Genomic DNA, 20,378 nt, shown 5'->3' with positions numbered 1-20,378 from the left:
ATGTGGAGAAAGGAGAACTTTAGTACACTGTGGAAGGGAATGGAAATTTGTGCAGCCTCTTTCGGAAAGCAGTATGGAGTGTCCTCAAATACCTAAAAAGAACTACCATGTCAAGCAGCAACTATATGCCTGAGTATACTTTGGCCACCTGATGCGAAGAGCTGATACATTAAAGACCCTGATGCTGGGAAAGATTGAAGGTAGGAGTAGAAGGGGATGACAGAGGATGAGATGGTTGGATGGCATCACTGACACGATGGACATGAGTTTGAGCAAACTCCGGGAGATGGTGAAGGACAGGGATACCTGGTGTGCTGCAGTCCATGGGGTCACAAAGAGTCAGACATGACTGAGTGACTGAACAACAATAATATACATCCAAAGAAAATGAAAATACTAACTCACTGAGAAGTGAATGGATAAAGATATTGTACACACACACAGACACACACAGAAATACACACACTGGTATATTAGTCAGTCACAAAAGAATTATATTTTGCCATTTGCAACAACAAGGATAGACATGGAAGCTAGTAAGCTTAGTGAAATAAGTCAAAGACAAATACTGTATGCTATGACTTATATGTGAAACCTAAAATATAAAACAGAAATGAATGAATACAACTAAACAGAAAGAGACTCAGATACAGAGAAGAAGCTAACTGTTGCCACTGGGGAGAGAAAAAGAGGGTGGAACAAGGTACTGTAAAGATTTAGAATTTAGAATCTATATATAACATTAAATCACAATGCTGCATTCATAAAACTAAACTGTAAATCAAATACAACTATATAGAAAAAACTTAAATTTAAAAGGACTAATACGAAGTAGCTCAGTCGTGTCTGACTCTTTGCAACCCCATGGACTGTAGCCTACCAGGCTCCTTCCTCCATGGGATTCTCCAGGCAAGAATACTGGAGTGGGTTGCCATTTCCTTCTCCAGGGGATCTTCCCTAACCAGGGATCAAACCGGGGTCTCACGCATTGCAGGCAGATGCTTTAACCTCTGAGCCACGAGGGAAGCCCAATAGAGGTGCTAACTATGGCTAAAATGGCAATCATAATACAATACCTAAATATATTAGCATCTTGTACACTTATACATTTATACAATGCTATATGTCAAATACATTTAATTTTAAAAATCAGCTGAAGCATACTTTTTGTTTTTAATTTTTATTGGAGTATAATTTTCTTTTTGTTCTCCTTTTGTTGCACTTCACTTAAATCTGGTCATTTCTACATGAAAATACTTGAGTGTACTAATCGCCATACAAAACAGTATTTCCAATAAATACTGTCATCTCCTGTAATGCATGAGACCCCAGTTCGATTCCTTGGTTGGGAATTCTCCCCTGGAGAATGGATAGGATACCTACTCCGGTATTCTTGGGCTTCCCTGATGGCTTAGATGGTAAAGAATCTGCCTACAATCAGGGAGACCTGGGTTTGATCCCTAGGTTGGGAAGATCCCCAGGAGGAGGGCATGGCAAACCACTCCAGTATTTTTGCCTGGAGAGTCCCCACGGACAGAGGAGCCTGACGGGTTGCAGTCCATGGGATCTCAAAGGCTGAGAAACTACACACACTCATTTTAAATCTCTGATTTTATTTTCTAACACAGTTCACTGGTTTCCTTTTCTTTTAAGCATTCACATAATTACATGGGGGCCACCAAATAACCCAGGAAAATTCCCTCTCTTGACATCAACTGATTAGTAAACTTAATGGATTTGACCATGGGCCCAAACTGATTCAGCACTCTCCTTCATCTGGGGAAATGGATCCACTGTGTGGAGAGGAAAAACATACTTAGAAGGAAGAGATTCATCTTGGATCAGACCCAAAGCGTTCCAGCACCTTAGGATCAGACACCACTGCCAATAGAATGGTGACATTCACTGAGCAGAGAGGAAGTAATGTCTCAAATCAGCAGCAATTCCAGCTCTACCATCTCCAACAAAACCCCTTACCAAGGTAATAACTGCCAGCACACTCCTGAGAAAAGAGGAGACCTGCATCCACCTCAAATCCAGCTCGACCACCAAAGGCAACAGACACACACCAGGTACATATGGGCCCACCACATATCTCCTCAAGGCCACTCTTAGGCAACTGTTTTATGTAAATTCATTGATGCAGAGAAAATAAGCAAAATTAAAAGGCAAAAGAACTACTCGCAACTGACAGACCAGCAGAACAACTCCTGAAAAACAAATAATAAATCAGCAAGTTATCAGAAAAAAAATTTTTAAAATATATGAACTGAATGAAAGGGGGAAAATGATGCAAATATTGAATATTTTAACTAGGAACTGGAAAATATATTTTTAAAAATATTAGAAATGAAAAATAGCTGAAAGAAAATACACATAGAAGGAATAGAGAGCAGACTAGGTGATACAGAAGAATGCACACATGATCTGGAAGATGCAATAATGAAAATTACCCAATAAGAAGAGTAGAAAGGACAATTTTCAAAATGATAGCAACTCAAGAGATCTCTGAGAACAGACCTTATGGACACAGCGTGGAACAAAGGAACAGGTGGAACAAATTGAGGGTGTAGCACTAACAGATATACACTGCCATATGGAACATAGAGAGCAAGTGGGAAATTACTGTATAGTTCAGGGAATCCAGCCTGGAGCTCTTTAACAACCTAGAGGGGTGGGATACACTGGGAGATGGGAGGAAGTTTCAAGAGGGAGGGGACATGTGCATACCTATGGCTGACTCATATTGATATATGGCAGAATCCAACACAACAGTATAAAGCAATTAGACTCCAATTAAAAAATAAATTATAAAAAAGAGATCTCTGCGATAACGTCAACAGTGAAAGTGAAAGTGTTAGTTGCTCAGTCATGTCCGACTCTTTGTGACCCCTGGACTATAGCCTCTGTCCATGGAATTCTCCATGCAAGAATACTGCAGTGGGTTGCCATTCCCATCTCCAGGGGATCTTCCCACTCCAGGGATCGAAGCCAGGTCTCCCACATTGCAGGCAGGTTCTTTACCATCTGAGCCATCAGGGATTCAAACTATAAGAGTATTGTAAAGCAAAATAAAGTAAAAATAAAAATGTAAAAGTATGAAAAAAATAAATAAATACAGCTGAAACTCCAAAAAAAAAAAGAAGAGAGATAGGGATGAGGATGGAAGATGTATTTGAGAAAATATGGCTTAAAATTGATCAAACTTGAGGAAGAAAACATACATTCAGATGCAGGAAGCACAGAGAGTTGGAAAAGATGAACTGAAACAGACCTACACATATCATCCAAGAAGTATCCTAATTTAAAAGTCAAAAATTAAAAATGAGAGAATTCAAAAGGCAGCAACAGAAAAACAAAGAGTCATCTATGAGGGAATCCCCAAAAGGCTATCAGTTGATATCTCTGCAGAAACTCTGGAGGCCAGAAGGGAACTGCATGATATATTCAAGGTGCTGAAAAGGAAAAAGCTGCAATCACAGATATTCTCCCAAGAGTCTTCTCCAACACCACAGTTCAAAAGCATCAATTCTTCAGCACTCAGCTTTCTTTATAGTCCAACTCTCACATCCATACATGGCCACTGGAAAAACCATAGCCTTGACTAGACGGACCTTTATTGGCAAAGGAATGTCTCTGCTTTTTAATATGCTGTCTAGGTTGGTCATAACGTTCCTTCCAAGGAGTAAGTGTCTTTTAGTTTCATGGCTGCAATTACCATCTGCAGTGATTTTGGAGCCCAGAAAAATAAAGTCAGCCACTGTTTCCACTGTTTGCCGTGCTGAACCCAATACAAGGAGTAACTAAAAGTATAAAGCAAATAACTATACTCATCATGGTAGAAATTGACAATAATACAAAAATAGTATGGGATGTTAACACCCCAGTTACGTTAATGGACACATCATCCAGACAGAAAATTGGTAAGGCAACAGAGATCTTATGTGGTGCAACAGACTAGCTGAATTTAGTAGATATCTCTAGGATTTTACATTGAAAAACAATAGAACACACGTTCTTTTAAAGTGAAATGTTCTCCAGGATGTATCATGTGCTAAGCCACAAAACAAGTTTTAACAAATTTCAGTGGATAGAAATCATATCAAGCACTTTTTGAAACTGGATATCAAGTACAGAAAGAAAAATAGGAAAAGAACAAACACATAGAGACTAAACACACTACTAAAAAAAATGATAGATTCAAAAAAGTTATCAAGAGTAAATCAGAAATTACCAGAAGACAAATGAGAATCAAAGCACAACTTTCCAAAATTGATGGAACACAGTGAACACAGTTGTAAGAGAAAACTTTACATCAATACAGGGCTACTACAAATATACGAGAAAAATCTAAAGAAGAAACCCAAACCCACTTAACTGACCAAATTTCTAGAAACAGTCTCTACAACTGAATCAGGAAGAAATAGACAATCTGAACAAACTGATGATGAGTACTGAAATCAGTCAGTAATCAAAATCTCCCAGCAAACAATGTCCAGGACCTGATGGCATCACAAGGGATCCTGTAAAACATTTTTAAAAATAACATCTATCGTTCTTAAACTATTCCAAAAAATTGAAAAGGAGGGAACACTTCTAAATTTATTCTATCAAGTTACCTTTACACTGACATCAGTACTAGAAAAAAGACAAAAAGAAAACAAAAGTACAGAAAAGAAAATTACAGTGTATTTTCTCTGAATATGGTTGAAAATTTTTCAACAAAATATTAGCAGACAAAATTCAACAATCTATAAAAACTATTATAAATGATTATCAAGTACCATTTTTCCAGAGATGCAAGGATTAAAAATCCACAAATCAATCCATGGGATATATCACATTTTAAAAAAGGAAGGATTAACACATGATTATGTCAATAGATGTAGAAAAAGCATTGACAAAGTCTAACATCCATTCATAGTAAAAAAACTCTCAGAAAAATGGGTAGAGAGAAAATACATCTCAACATAATAAAGCCCATCTATGACAAACCCACAGCTAACATCATACTCAGAGGTAGATATCCAAATGCTTTTTCCTTAAAAATCAGAAACAAGAGAAGAATGCTTACTCTAGCCACTCTGGCTTAACACAGCATTGGAAGTCCTGCTGCTGCTGCTAAGTCGCTTCAGTCCTTTCGGACTCTGTGCGACCCCATAGATGGCAGCCCTCCAGGCTCTCCTGTCCCTGGGATTATCCAGGCAAGAATACTGGGGTAGGTTGCCATTTCCTTTTCCAATGCATGAAAGTGAAAAGTGGAAGTGAAGTCGCTCAGTCGTGTCCGACTCTTCGAGACCCCATGGACTGCAGCCTACCAGGCTCCTCAGTCCATGGGATTTTCCAGGCAAGAGTACTGGAGTGGGGTGCCATTGCCTTCTCCAATGCATGAAAGTGAAAAGTGAAAGTGAAGTCTAGCCACAGCAATTGGGCAAAACAGTGATAACAGGTACTGAACGCATAAGAGAACAGGTAAAACTGTCACTACTGCAGAGAAGTGATCCTTTATATATAAAACCATAATATCTCCACCAGGAAACCAACTAATAAATTCAGTACACACACACAAACACACACACACAGTGTGGAATATTCCTCACCCCTTAAGAATAAAATTTTGCTGCTTCTAACATAGATGGACCTGGAAATCATTCTGTTTAGTGAATTAAGTCAGACAGAGAAAGATAAATACTGTATATTATCACTTGACATATGGAATCTAAAGGTAGTTCAAATGGATGAAAATAATGATGTAGAAAAAGACTCATATATAGAGAATAAACTAGTGTTTACCAGTGGGGAAAGAAAGTGGGAAGGGGCAAGACAGAGTAAAGATTAAGAAGTATACACTGCTATGTATAAAATAAATAAACTACAAGGACATACTTTATAGTACACGGAATATAGCCAATAGTTCATAACTTTAAACAAAGTATAACCTATATATTTAACCACAATGTTGTACCTCTGCCACTACTATAATACTGTAAATCAACTATAATTCAATGAAAAATTTGACATAAAAGAAAACATGCATTGTGATATGTGGTTGTAATGGCAGTCATCTGCAGTGATTTTGGAGCCCCCAAAAATAAAGTCTGACAGTTCCACTGTTTCCCCATCTATCTCCCATGAAGTGATGGGACCAGATGCCATTATCTTCACTTTCTAAATGTTGAGCTTTAATCCAACTTTTTCACTCTCCTCTTTCACTTTCATCAAGAGGCTTTTTAGTTCCTCTTCACTTTCTGCCATAAGGGTGGTGTCATCTGCATATCTGAGGTTATTGATATTTCTCCCGACAATCTGGATTCCAGCTTGTGCTTCTTCCAGCGCAGCGTTTCTCATGATGTACTCTGCATAGAAGTTAAATAAGCAGGGTGACAATATACAGCCTTGATGTACTCCTTTTCCTATTTGGAACCAGTCTGTTGTTCCATGTCCAGATCTAACTGTTGCTTCCTGACCTGCATATAGGTTTCTCAATAGTCAGGTCAGGTGGTCTGGTATTCCCATCTCTTTCAGAATTTTCCACAATTTATTGTGATCCACACAGTCAAAGGCTTTGGCATAGTCAATAAAGCAGAAGTAGATGCTTTTCTGGAACTCTCTTGTTTTTTCGATGATCCAGCCACGAAATTAAAAGACGCTTACTCCTTGGAAGGAAAGTTATGACCAACCTAGATAGTATATTCAAAAGCAGAGACATTACTTTGCCAACTAAGGTCCGTCTAGTCAAGGCTATGGTTTTTCCACTAGTCATGTATGGATGTGAGAGCTGGACTGTGAAGAAAGCTGAGCACTGAAGAATTGATGCTTTTGAACTGTGGTGTTGGAGAAGACTCTTGAGAGTCTCTTGGACTGCAAAGAGATCCAAACAGTCCATTCATAAGGAGATCAGCCCTGGGTGTTCTTTGGAAGGAATGATGCTAAAGCTGAAACTCCAGTACTTTGGCCTCCCCATGTGAAGAGCTGACTCGTTGGAAAAGACTCTGATGCTGGGAGGGATTGGGGGCAGGAGGGAAAGGGGATGACAGAGGATGAGATGGCTGGATGGCATCACCGACTCGATGGATGTGTTTGAGTGAACTCCGGGAGTTGGTGATGGACAGGGAGGCCTGGCATGCTGAACTCTGGGAGTTGGTGATGGACAGGGAGGCCTGGCCTGCTACAATTCATGGGGTCACAAAGAGTCGGACATGACTGAGAGACTGAACTGAACTGAACTGAATGGCAGTCATATTACAATATTTATGTGTAACAAATTACCAAATCTTACACTTTAAATTTACACAATGTTATATGTCAAATATGTTTCAGTTTTAAAAATCTGCTGAAATATAGTTTTCTTTCGGTGTGTTTTTCATTGTACTTCACTTCAAACTGCTCATTTCTACATGAAAATATTTTAATGTGCTAATCTCCCTGCAAGACTCTTTCTAATAAATACTGCCATCTCCCTTAACAATGTTAACTATAAATTTGTAACTGGCTCCCAAATTCTTACCTGATTTTACCTTCAAGTGCTAACCAGGGTATTCTTTACTGTGAGAACATTAATTTTTTCAGTTTTATTTCTGACTACTGTACACACTGATCCATTTTCATGTATGCTTTTATCTATAATTCCATACCTACTTCATTTCTGGGAAATTCATTTTGTTAGATTGAAAGTAACACATTTGAACACTTCATAATATGCAGATTATTTCAAGACCTGTTGTTTATTGCATAAATCTGAACTCCTTTTCTACAAGAAAACTCCATTGATATATTCATATTTCATGACAATATATTTCAATTGGTCTTTATATTGAAAAGATGCTTGGCATGTCTGGTATAATATTGAGATTCAAAATATAAATTAGGATTCTGAGGGTGAATAAATGAGCTGGCAATGGCTCATTATAGAAATAAATAAAATTCACACTTTTCTCATAATAGTAAGGACTTTGCATTCCTTATCCAGGCTAAGTAGAGCCTTTGTACACTGGAGTTCTGGCTCATGAGCAGAAAGGGGCTGACAGTAGGGAAGCATGCTGCAATGATTATAGTGATATCCACAAGGAACCGGCTGGGCTGATCAAAAAGAGCCAAAAGAACTTGACAGATGGAGGAAAGAATATAAAAGTAGACAAAGGTGCTCCCCAGGAGAAGGATGGTTTTAGTAGCTCTGGACTCAGGGGAGGACCTGGAGGAGGCGTCGGTCCTACGAATGCGCTGGACCTGCTGCTTATGTCTGTACAGGATGAGAACCATGGAGCTGCCAGCCCAGAGTGTGAGCCCCAAACATAAAACATCAGGGAATAATAGCAATGCTGCATGCAAGGCATGTTGAGTTTTGTCAGTAAGACCAGAAGAACAGTAGCCAAAATCTTTTTCCTTTGTGATGTTTTTGTCACTCCATTTGCCGGTTATATGGAACAGAAAAATTACATTTACCAACATTTGCAGGATCCAACACAGGAACAGAGAGAGAACCATGTACTTGGGAGCTGTTACTTTCAGCACTGCCCACCTGGAGCTCCGGGGACTGATTGTGATCACCTGAAAGACACTCAAGAGGCAGATGCTACCGATGGACACTCCCCTCCCCACTCTGTGCAGAAAGAAGAGAAGTTTGCAGCCACAATCACTGAGGATATGCTTCCACCCAAACACTGCCATTGTCTGGGGGACCCCTTTACAGAGGAGGACCAAGGAGTTGGCCACAATCAGGTGCTTAAGAATCAAATCTGTGGACCTTAACCTGTAACCAGTGACGTGAAGGATGATATAACTGCAAAGGAGTGAGAAATTCCCCAGGATTCCAACCACGGTCTGTGTTAAGATGATCATGCCTATTATGAAAAAGCTGCCGGCCATCCTCTCAGTTTACAGTCGTTGGTACTTGTGAGTTAGAATGTCCTGCGTGGGAATATGAGGCATGGGCTACATGCATTGTGTCAACTGTAATCCAATATTCTCCACTTAACAATAGTTCCCACTTGGAAATATTTGCTTCTTGTGTTTTCTGTTACCAGCAGCCTTTAAAGGATTCTATGTATAACATTTAAAGAGAACTAATATGTAAAATTAATTACTGAAGATACTCATGTGATCACTTCTTCACAAATTTATTAGGCAGGAACTGAAGGGACCTTAGTTATACAGAGGAGTGTAACCTCTACCCAGACAGGTTAGGTATTTGTCAAATCTGCTTCTTACTGCAGAGTGAAGACTGAATCCCATTGGACAGTGGTTTGAGGAACTTCCCAGGTGCTTAAATGATTAAGACTCTGCCTTCCATCGCAGAGGGTCCAGGTTGAATCCCTGGTCCAGGATCTAAGATTCCATGAACTTTGATGCACGGCCAAAGACAAAAAAAAGAGTGCACTGATCACCAGCCATGCCAAACAGCTGGTTAGTTGCAAGCATATAATAAACCAGATCTATATTTGATTTTGATTTCACAACTCTAGATTGTAGACATGTGGTGTTTTGTAATTTTCATATAATGTGATTCCATTTATTTGTAAAGCTTTATTCTATGATACCACGTATTATGGATAAAGTCTTAGCATCTTAATACCTGAACATCATTGCTGGCAGTAGAATACAGCAGGACCCTGCCTCGGGACAAGGCAATGTCATGAAGACGAGAATGCTTCACTGTGAGGATGGCCACAGAAAGACTCTTTTGTTCCTATGATAGAAACACAACTAAAATAACATACATTACAGAAATGTTTGAATAATCATATGTAGGCAATAAACCTTAGGGCATAAACACTAGCATGTGATAAAACAGTTTAAGACAAAACAAAATTATTGTCCAATCACATACTGAACCAGTATGTTGTTGCCTGAGCCCAGTGAATATATTAGCAAAGAATTAATATTTGCAATTGACATTACATACAAGATACAGAGGCAAAATTTAGCACTTGTAAAGCATGTATTCTTGTGTCTGTCATAAACTGACATACTAGATTTGTTAGAATGTCAACAAATTGGTGTTTGTGTCTGTTTCTGATCTGATCACTTACCCAGAATCTTGATATGCCTTTCTCTCACAGGCTCTGCTGCTCAGACGAAAGTACAATGAACATACCTTCCAGCTGGCAGGACAAGGGCTCAGTGGGATGGCCATTATACCCAGTATGTGTGTGAGAGGGAGGCAGCCAGATCGTGATAAATGGGTCTGAGACGCTGTCCTCCCCTCCCATCCTGTCAAAACTGCAATTATCATTTCACCTGCAGCAGCGATGGGAGTGCAGGCCTGGGAGCTGAGAACATTTCTGGAAACTTTTCTCTCAGTTGTTAATTACTGGAAACAATTACAAGTTTCTAGTTAGCACACTTTGGAGACCACTGGCTGTCCTTGAGAGGCATTTTCTTTTCCGTGATCCCTGAAGGTGATGGTCTCACGAGGAAGAAATGCTGAAATCACACACATTAGGGACTGACACAAACCATTTGCATCCTTCTGGATTCTTCACTTCCCTGAGATGCATCTCTGCCAATACTAGTACTTTCCTCACCTTCAACCATTGAATGGAACCGTCAATGAAAGTATTGGTAAAGAAATGGAATGAGACAAAATACCTGGAAAGTATATTCAAAGAGACAAAAGAAAAAGAGGGACATCATCAAGAACTCATGATAGGAACCACTGGCACAACTTTTATCAGTTTAGACTCATTTTCATAATCCAAAGCCAATTATTATGGAAATTTTGTAGGAAAATATTCTTTATTATTATTGAACCCTGTGATAAGAATTGGGTGCAGAACAAAAAATAGAAGAAAGAGAGAGGGTTTGAAAATAGTTATACAATAAAAGCACCTAGATCTGATGGCTTGGTGATTTTATCAGATACTTAATTCAGGACCATCCTGGAGATGAAACAATATGCCACTAAAAACCAGTGCATCGGTGCAAAATTAAAAGAAAATCTGAAATGTAAGTAGGAGGCTTCACAAAAAGCAAACACACAGACAACTTGATCATGTACTTCTAACCTCCAGAACTGTGAAAAACTATGTGAAAAACTGTGAAAACTGTCTATGTTTAAACCTCCCAGGCTTTTGTATTTTATTAAGGCAGACCTAAAATGTAATACAAACTGTAAGAGTCTGTCTGTTTGATCCTGGGACTTCCAAGGGTGATCCTGCAATTTATGTTGGAGAAAGTTTTGCCTATGTTTTCTTCTAGCAGTTTTATGGTATCATGTCTTCTGTTTAACTCTTGGAGCCATGTTGAGTTTATTTTTGTGTATGGTGTGAAGGTGTGATTTGACTTCACTGATTTACATGAGGCTGTCCAGCTACCGGAGAAGAGTGGAGAAATAACTCGAGAAAGAACAAAGAGAAGGAGCCAAAGCGAAAACAAAGCCCAGTTGTGAATGTGACTGGTGATGGAAGTAAAGTCCAATGCTGCAAAGAACAATATTGCATAGGAACCTGGAATGTTAGATCCATGAATCAAGGTACATTCAGTTCAGTTCGGTTAAGTCCAGTCACTCAGTCATGTCCAACTCTGCTACCCCATGAATCGCAGCATGCCAGGCCTCCCTATCCATCATCAACTCCTGGAGTTCACACAGACTCGTGTCCATAGAGTCAGTGATGCCATCCAGCCATCTCATCCTCTGTCGTCCCCTTCTTCTCCTGCCCCCAATCCCTCCCAGCATCACAGTCTTTTCCAATGAGTCAGCTCTTCTCATGAGGTGGCCAAAGTACTGGAGTTTCAGCTTTAGCATCATTCCTTCCAAAGAAATCCCAGGGTTGATCTCCTTCAGAATGGACTGGTTGGATCTCCTTGCAGTCCAAGGGACTCTCAAGAGTCTTCTCCAACACCACAGTTCAAAGGCATCAATTCTTTGGCACTCAGCCTTCTTCACAGTCCAACTCTCACATCCATATATGACTACTGGAAAAACCATAGCCTTGACTAGATGGACCTTAGTCGACAAAGTAATGTCTCTGCTTCTGAATATGCCCTCTGGGTTGCTCATAACTTTTCTTGCAAGGAGTAAGCGTATTTTAATTTCATGGCTGCAATCACCATCTGCAGTGATTTTGGAGCCCCCAAAAAATAAAGTCTGACACTGTTTACACTGCTTCCCCATCTATTTCCCATATAGTGATGGGACCGGACGCCATGATCTTCGTTTTCTGAATGTTGAGCTTTAAGCCAACTTTTTCACTCTCCTCTTTCACTTTCATCAAGAGACTTTTTAGTTCCTTTCACTTTGGAAGTGGTCAGATAGGAGATGGGAGGAGTGAACATCGACATTTTAGGAATCAGTGAACTAAAATGCGCTGGAACGAGTGAATTTAATTCAGATGACCATTATATGTACCACTATGTGCAAGAATCCCCTAGAAGAAATGGAGTAACCCTCATGGTTAACAAAAGAGTCCAAAATGCAGTATTTGAGTATAATCTCAAAAATGACAGAATTATTTCTGTTCATTTCCAAAGCGAAGCATTCAGTATCACAGTAATCCAGGTCGACGCCCCAACCAGCAATGCTGAAGGAGCTGAAGTTGAACGGTTCTATGAAGAACTACAAGACCTTCTAGAACTAACACCAAAAAAAGACATCCTTTTTATCATAGGGGACTGGAATACAAAAATAGGAAATCAAGAGATACCTGGAGTAACAGGCAAGTTTGGCCTTGGAGTACAAAATGAAGCAGGGCAAAGGCTAACAGAGTTTTACCAAGACAACGCACTGGTCATAGCAAACACCCTATTTCAACACCACAAGAGACAACGCTACACCAGATGGACATCACCAGATGGTCAACACCAAAATCAGATTGATTATATTCTTTGCAGCCAAAGATGGAGAGGCTCTAAACAGTCAGCAAAAACAAGACCAGGAGCTGACTGTGCCTCATATCATGAACTCCTTATTGCCAAATGCAGACTGAAATTGAAGAAAGTAGGGAAAACCACTAGACCATTCAGGTATGACCTAAATCAAATCCCTTACAATAATACAGTGGAAGTGACAAACAGATTCACGTGATTAGATCTGATAGACAGAATGCCTGAAGAACTGTGGACAGAGGTTGGTGACATTGTACAGGAGTCAGTGTTCAAGACCACCCCCAAGAAAAAGAAATGCAAAAAGACAAAATGATTGTCTGAGGAGGCCTTACAATTAGCTAAGAAAAAAAGAGACGATAAAGGAAAAGGAGAAAAGGAAAGATATACCCATCTGAATACAGACTTCCAGGGAATAACAAGGAGAGATAAGAAAGCCTTCCTCAGTGATCAATGCAAAGAAATAGAGGAAACCAATAGAATGAGAAAGACTAGATATCTTTTCAAGAAAATTGGAGATACCAAGGGAACATTTCATGCAGAGATGGGCACAATAAAGGACAGAAATGATATGGACTTAAAAGAAGCAAAAGATATTAAGAAGAGGTAGCAGGAAGACACAGAAGACTATACAAAAAAATCTCATGACCTAGATAACCACCATGGTGTGATCATTCACACTCACCTAGAGCCAGACATCCTGGAGTCTGAAGTCAAATGGGTCTTAGAAGGCATCACGACAAACAAAGCTAGTGGAAGTGATGGAATTCCAGATAAGCTATTTCAAGTCCTAAAAGATGATGCTGTGAACGTGCTGCATTCAATACGCCAGCAACTTTGGAAAACTCAGCAGTGGCCACAGGACTCGAAAAGGTCCATTTTCATTCCAATCCCAAAGAAAGGCAATGCCAAAGAATGTTCAAACTACCACACAATTGCACTCATCTCACACGCTAGCAAAGTAATGCTCAAAATTCTCCAAGCCACGCTTCAACAGTATGTGAATCAAGAACTTCCAGATGTACACGCTGAATTTAGAAAAAGCAGAGGAACCAGAGATAAATTACCAACATCTGCTGGATCATCGAAAAAGCAAGAGAGTTCCAGAAAAACATCTACTTCTGCTTTATTGGATACAACAAAGCCTTTGATTGTCTGGATCACAATAAACTGGAAAATTCTTCAAGAGATGAGAGTACCAGACCACCTGACCTGCCTCCTGTGAAATCTGCATGCAAGTCAAGAAGCAACTGTTAGAATGGACATGGAACCATGGACTGGCTCCAAATTGGAAATGAAGTACGTCAAGGCTGTATATTGTCACCCTGCCTACTTAACGTATATGCAGACTACATCATGCGAAATGCCAGGATGGATGAAGCACAAGCTGGTATCAAGATTGCCAGGAGAAATGTCAATAACTTCAGATATGCAGATGACACCACCCTTATGGCAGAAAGTGAAGAACTATAGAAATCTAGGACTACAGAACCTCTGGATGAATGTGAAAGAGGAGAGTGAAAAAACTGGCTTAAAACTCAAGATTCAAAACACAAAGATCATGGCATCTGGTCCCACTACTTCATGTCAAATAGATGGGAAAACAATGGAAACAGTGACAAAATTTATTTCCTTGGGCTCCAAAGTCACTGCAGATGGTCATGCAGCCATGAAGTTAAAAGATGCTTGATCCTTTGAAGAAAAGTTATGATCGACTTAGATAGCATATTAAAAAGCAGAGACATTACTTTGCTGACAAAGGTCCATCTAGTCAAAGCTATGATTTCTCCTGTAGTGATGTGTGGATGTGAGAGTTGGACCATAAAGAAAGCAGAGCACAGAAGAATTGATGCTTTTGAACTGTGGTGTTTGAGAAGACTCTTGAGAATTCCTTGAACTGCACAGGGATCAGACCAGTCAGTCCTGATGGAAATCAGTCCTGAATATTCACTAGAAGGACTGATGCTGAAGCTGAAGCACCAATACTTTGGCCACATGATGCAAAGATTGGACTCATTGGAAAAGACCCTGATGCTGTGAAGGATTGACGGCAGGAGAAGGGGACGAAAGGATGAGATGCTTGGATGGCATCACCGACTTGATGGACATGAGTTTGAGCAAGCTCTGGCAGTTGGTGCTGGACAGGGAAGCTTGGCAGGCTGCAGTCCGTAGGGTCACAAAGAGTTGGACGTGACTGAGCAACTGAACTGAACTAATTACATTGGGCTCACAGATAATTGGGGGAAATTCCCTATCTTGAATCAATTCATTCAGTTCAGTTCAGTCACTCAGTCGTGTCCAACTCTTTGCGACCCCATGAATTGCAGCACGCCAGCCCTACCTGTCCATCACCATCTCTCGGAGCTCAGTCAGACTCAGGTCCATCGAGTCCGTGATGCCATTCAGCCACCTCATCCTCGGTCGTCCCCTTCTCCTCCTGCCCCCAATCCCTCCCAGCATCACAGTCTTTTCCAATGAGTCAACTCTTCGCATGAGGTGGCCAAAGTACTGGAGTTTCAGCTTTAGCATCATTCCTTCCAAAGAAATCCCAGGGTGGACCTCCTTCAGAATGGACTGGTTAGATCTCCTTGCAGTCCAAGGGACTCTCAAGAGTTTTCTCCAACACCACAGTTCAAAAGCATCAATTCTTCGGCGCTCAGGTTTCTTCACAGTCCAACTCTCACATCCACATGTGACCACTGGAAAAGCCATAGCCTTGACTAGACGGACCTTTGTTGGCAAAGCAATGTCTATGATTTTCAATATGCTATCTAGGTTGGTCATAACTTTTCTTCCAAGGAGTAAGCGTCTTTTAATTTCATGGCTGCAATCACCATCTGCAGTGATTTTGGAGCCCCCAAAAATAAAGTCTGACACTGTTTCCACTGTTTCCCCATCTATTTCCCATGAAGTGATGGGACCAGATGCCATGATCTTAGTTTTCTAAACGTTGAGCTTTAAGCCAACTTTTTCACTCTCCTCTTTCACTTTCATTAAGAGGCTCTTTAGTTCTTCTTCGCTTTCTGCCAGAAGGGTGGTGTCATCTGCATATCTGAGGTTATTGATATTTCTCCCTGCCACCTTGATTCCAGCTTGTGCTCCATCCAGCCCAGCATTTCACTCTGCATTTAAGTTAAATAAGCAGGGTGACAATATACAGCCTTGACATACTCCTTTCTCGATTTGGAACCAGACTGTGGTTCCATGTCCAGCTCTCACTATTTCTTCTTGACCTGCATACAGATTTCTCAGGAGGCAGGTCAGGTGGTCTGGTATTCCCATTCTTTAAGAATTTTCCACAGTTTGTTGTGATCCACACAGTCAAAGGTTTTGGCACAGTCAATAAAGCAGAAGTAGATGTTTTTCTGGAACTCTCTTGCTTTCTTGACGATCCAGTGGATGTTGGCAACTTGATCTCTGGTTCCTCTGCCTTTTCTAAATCCAGATTGAACGTCTGGAATTTCACAGTTCACATACTGTTGAATCGGTTACAGTAATGCTGAAAGGGTTTAAGGACTCATATATCTGCATTTAAAATAGTATTTTTCAGAAGTACCAGAACACATAAATGTGTTTTCATCATATCAGTAGAGAGGCATAGAATTTCTTTCAGTTCAGTTCAGTTGCTCAGTTGTGTCCGACTCTTTGCGACCCCATGAATTGCAGCACGGCAGCCCTCCCTGTCCATCATCTTCTTCCGGAGTTCACTGAGACTCACGTCCATCGAGTCATCCAGCCAGCCATCTGAGTGATGCCATCCAGCCATCTCATCCTCTGTCGTCCCCTTCTCCTCCAGCCCCCAATCCCTCCCAGCATCAGAGTTTTTTCCAATGAGTCAACTCTTCGCATCAGGTGGCCAAAGTACTGGAGTTTCAGCTTTAGCATCATTCCTTCCAAAGAAATCCCAGGGTTGATCTCCTTCAGAATGGACTGCTTGGATCTCCTTGCAGTCCAAGGGCCTCTCAAGAGTCTTCTCCAACACCACAGTTCAAAAGTATCAATTCTTCAGCACTCAGCCTTCTTCACAGTCCAACTCTCACATCCAGACATGACCACTGGAAAAACCATAGCCTTGACTAGACGGACCTTAGTCGGCAAAGTAATGTCTCTGCTTCTGAATATGCTGTCTAGGTTGGTCATAACTTTTCTTCCAAGGAGTAAACGTCATTTAATTTCATGGCTGCAGTCAGCATCTGCAGTGATTTTGGAGCCCCCAAAAATAAAGTCTGACACTGTTTCCACTGTTTCCCCATCTATTTCCCATGAAGTGATGGGACCGGATGCCATGATCTTCGTTTTCTGAATGTTGAGCTTTAAGCCAACGTTTTCACTCTCCTCTTTCACTTTCATCAAGAGGCTTTTTAGTCCCTCTTCACTTTCTTCCATAAGGGTGGTGTCATCTGCATATCTGAGGTTATTGATATTTCTCCCGGCAATCTTGATTCCAGCTTGTGCTTCTGCCAGCCCAGCGTTCCTCATGATGTACTCTGCATAGAAGTTAAATAAGCAGGGTGACAATATACAGCCTTGACGTACTCCTTTTCCTATTTGGAACCAGTCTGTTGTTCCATGTCCAGTTCTAACTGTTGCTTCCTGACCTGCATACAGATTCCTCAAGAGGCAGGTCAGGTGGTCTGGTATTCCCATCTCTCTCAGAATTTTCCACAGTTTCTTGTGATCCACACAGTTAAAGGCTTTGGCATAATCAATAAAGCAGAAATAGATGTTTTTCTGGAAGTCTCTTGCTTTTTCCATGATCCAGCGGATGTTGGCAATTTGATCTCTGGTTCCTCTGCCTTTTCTAAAAGCAGCTTGAACATCTGGAAGTTCACGGTTCATGCCTGGCTTGGAGAATTTTGAGCATTACTTTACTAGCATGTGAGATGAGTGTAACTGTGCGGTACTTTGAGCATTCTTTGCCATTGCCTTTCTTTGGGATTGGAATGAAAACGGACCTTTTCCAGTCCTGTGGCCACTGCTGAGTTTTCCAAATTTGCTGCCATATTGAGTGCAGCACTTTCACAGCATCATCTTTCAGGATTTGAAACAGCTCAGTTGGAATTCCATCACCTCGAGCTATAGCAAATATTGAATAACACAGTGGCCTTTGAACACGATGAGCTGACATCACTCCCCAACACCTGCATCACTGGACGCTAGTAAACAGCCTCTCCTTCCTGACCCTGAGAGTTCACATCCTATGACTGATATTGTGCAGGAAGAGGGAGAATGCTGTTGAGTGTTGTTTCCTCAAAATTTTAGCTTTCCTCCTTTACTGTATATGCTTTTAAAACAGGTTTGAGGGTATTTTAAATAAGCAAGATATTTTTCCCCTGGCTGAAATTAGAAAGTAACCCTGACTGATTAAATACTATGTGGTATATGTATACAATGCAATACAACTCAGCCATAAAAAGAATGAAATAATGCCATTTGCAGCAACATGGATAGAGTTAGAGATGATCATACTAAGGGGAGTAAGCCAGAAAGAGAATGACAAATACCATGTGATATCATTTATGTATCAAAACTAAAATATTGGGGCTTCCCAGGTGGTACTAGTGGTAAAGAACCCTCCTGCCAATGAAGGAGACATAAAAAGACATGGGTTCCATCCAAGTTTGATCCACTACTTGGGTAAAGAAGATTCCCTGAGTAGTGCATGGCAACCCACTCCAGTGTTCTTGCCTGGAGAATCCCCATGGACAGAGAAATCTGCTAGGTTGCAGTCTGAAGGGTTCAACATGACTGAAGCAACTGAGTGAGCGAAAACATGACACAAATGAACTTATCTATGAAAAACAACAGACTCACAGACATAGAAAACAGAATTGTGCTTCCCAAGGGGGAAGGTGAGGGAAGGATGGATTGGGAGTTTGAGATTAATAATTTAATAATTATTTAATAATTTTCATTATTTAATAACAGAATGTATCAAGAACAATGTCCTACTGCATAGCACATGGAACTATAGTTAATATCTTGTGATAAGCCATGGTGGGAAAAAATATGGAAAAAAAGTCACTAAATCACTTTGTAGTACAGCAGACACTAACACCATACTGTAAATCAGCACTAGATATCAGTAAAATAAATTAAAAAAAAAAAAACAATGTGTCAGATATGAAGTGAAGTGACAGTTGCCCAGTCGTAGCCAACTCTTTGAGACCCCATGGACTGTAGACTACCAGGCTCCTCTCTCCATGGAATTCTCCAGGCCAGAATACTGGATTGGGCGCTCGTTCCCTTCTCCAGGGGATCTCCCCAACCCAGGGATCGAATCCAGGTCTCCTGCATTGCAGGCAGATTCTTTATCATCTGAGTCACCAGGGAAGCCCACGAATACTGGAGTGGATAGCTTCTCTCTTCTCCAGCTGATCTTCCTGACCCAGGAATTATACAGGGGTTCCTGCATTGCAGGTGGATTTTTTACCAGCTGAGCTACCAGGGAAGCTATGATTAGATGACAAATTGTGGAATTAATGAATGGGTCCTCTGCCACGTCCTTCATTTCCAGCTCCTCCTTCCTACAAGTATGTCGAGAGCCACGTTAGGCATTACTGACAAAATAGAGGCACGGCTCTAAACCCCCTCCCTTTGTTCCATAGGCATGGACCCAGAATGAAGGAGTTAGGCTTTGTGATTCTGACTTGTTTTTTCCTTTCCTCGGCTGAGTTGACTGAGGAGAACATTAAGGTGCTTAATGTTTTTGAGAGGAGCAGGAGAAGGCATAGAGCCTTCTGCAGCTGTGCTCAAAGAATAATTCATAAAGTTAATCACTGACATTTGTTTAAGGACTTTTACAAAAGAGTGCTCCAGGGTGAGCACAGAGGCCGCAGCTTGAGACCATGGGAGGGATTCCTATCTGAAGCCTATTTGCGAGAAAAGTGTTTATGGCAAAGGAGTTTGCTAAATTTAGGGCTTAGGAATAATTAAAATAGTTAGAAGCTAAAGATTTAAGGATTGCTGTAATGTTACAATATTCTACTATAACTTATAGAAATTAGGGACTTTAGAGATATTATTAGCTAGAAGCCCTTTCTAAGAAATAGTTGAGCTTAGGATACTAGGGTCAAACAAGACTTAAAAAGATGAGAATTAAACTGAGCAATGTGGTAATGCGGCCCAGACATTAGCATGAGTTACAGTGTATTCACAAGGGCACATGAGAAAAAGTAGATAAGAGAATCACTGAGGAAGAAACTCCTTTTGAGGGAGGGGTAACAATGATTTTTGGAGAAAAATAAATCTGGGTCTCTGGGAACTAAAAATATCAAACCTCTGACCCAATGCTTTTGTAAAAGTATAAAAGAGAATCATGAGCTTGAAATAAACAGGCAGTCCAAGAAAACTGAGAGGCTGCCTGTTTCTCTCACTGACACCGCCCACCCCTTCAGGCTGAATCCCTGGCTACTGGAGCTGGACTCCGGCACAAGTAGATGTTACCAAGCTGAGTGTGGGTCCATAGGAGTCTTTCAACATATTGTTGCATGCAATTTTCTAATATTTTGTGGAAGGTTTTTGCATCTATGTTTATGAGAGATTCTGGCTTGTAATTT

At 40.6% G+C, this 20,378-nt stretch overlaps 1 protein-coding gene across 1 annotated transcript; it reads right to left on the bottom strand.

Annotated features, from left to right (window-relative positions):
* LOC102177653 (vomeronasal type-1 receptor 4) lies at positions 7,936 to 8,865 on the bottom strand. Its single transcript, XM_013971594.2, has one exon. It carries the CDS (start codon positions 8,863 to 8,865, stop codon positions 7,936 to 7,938), a length of 930 nt encoding a protein of 309 aa, XP_013827048.2.

This window comes from Capra hircus, chromosome 18 (genome assembly GCF_001704415.2).
Source record: "Capra hircus breed San Clemente chromosome 18, ASM170441v1, whole genome shotgun sequence".
Classification (NCBI taxonomy): Eukaryota; Metazoa; Chordata; class Mammalia; order Artiodactyla; family Bovidae; genus Capra; species Capra hircus.
This window is presented reverse-complemented; position numbering and strand designations above follow the sequence as displayed.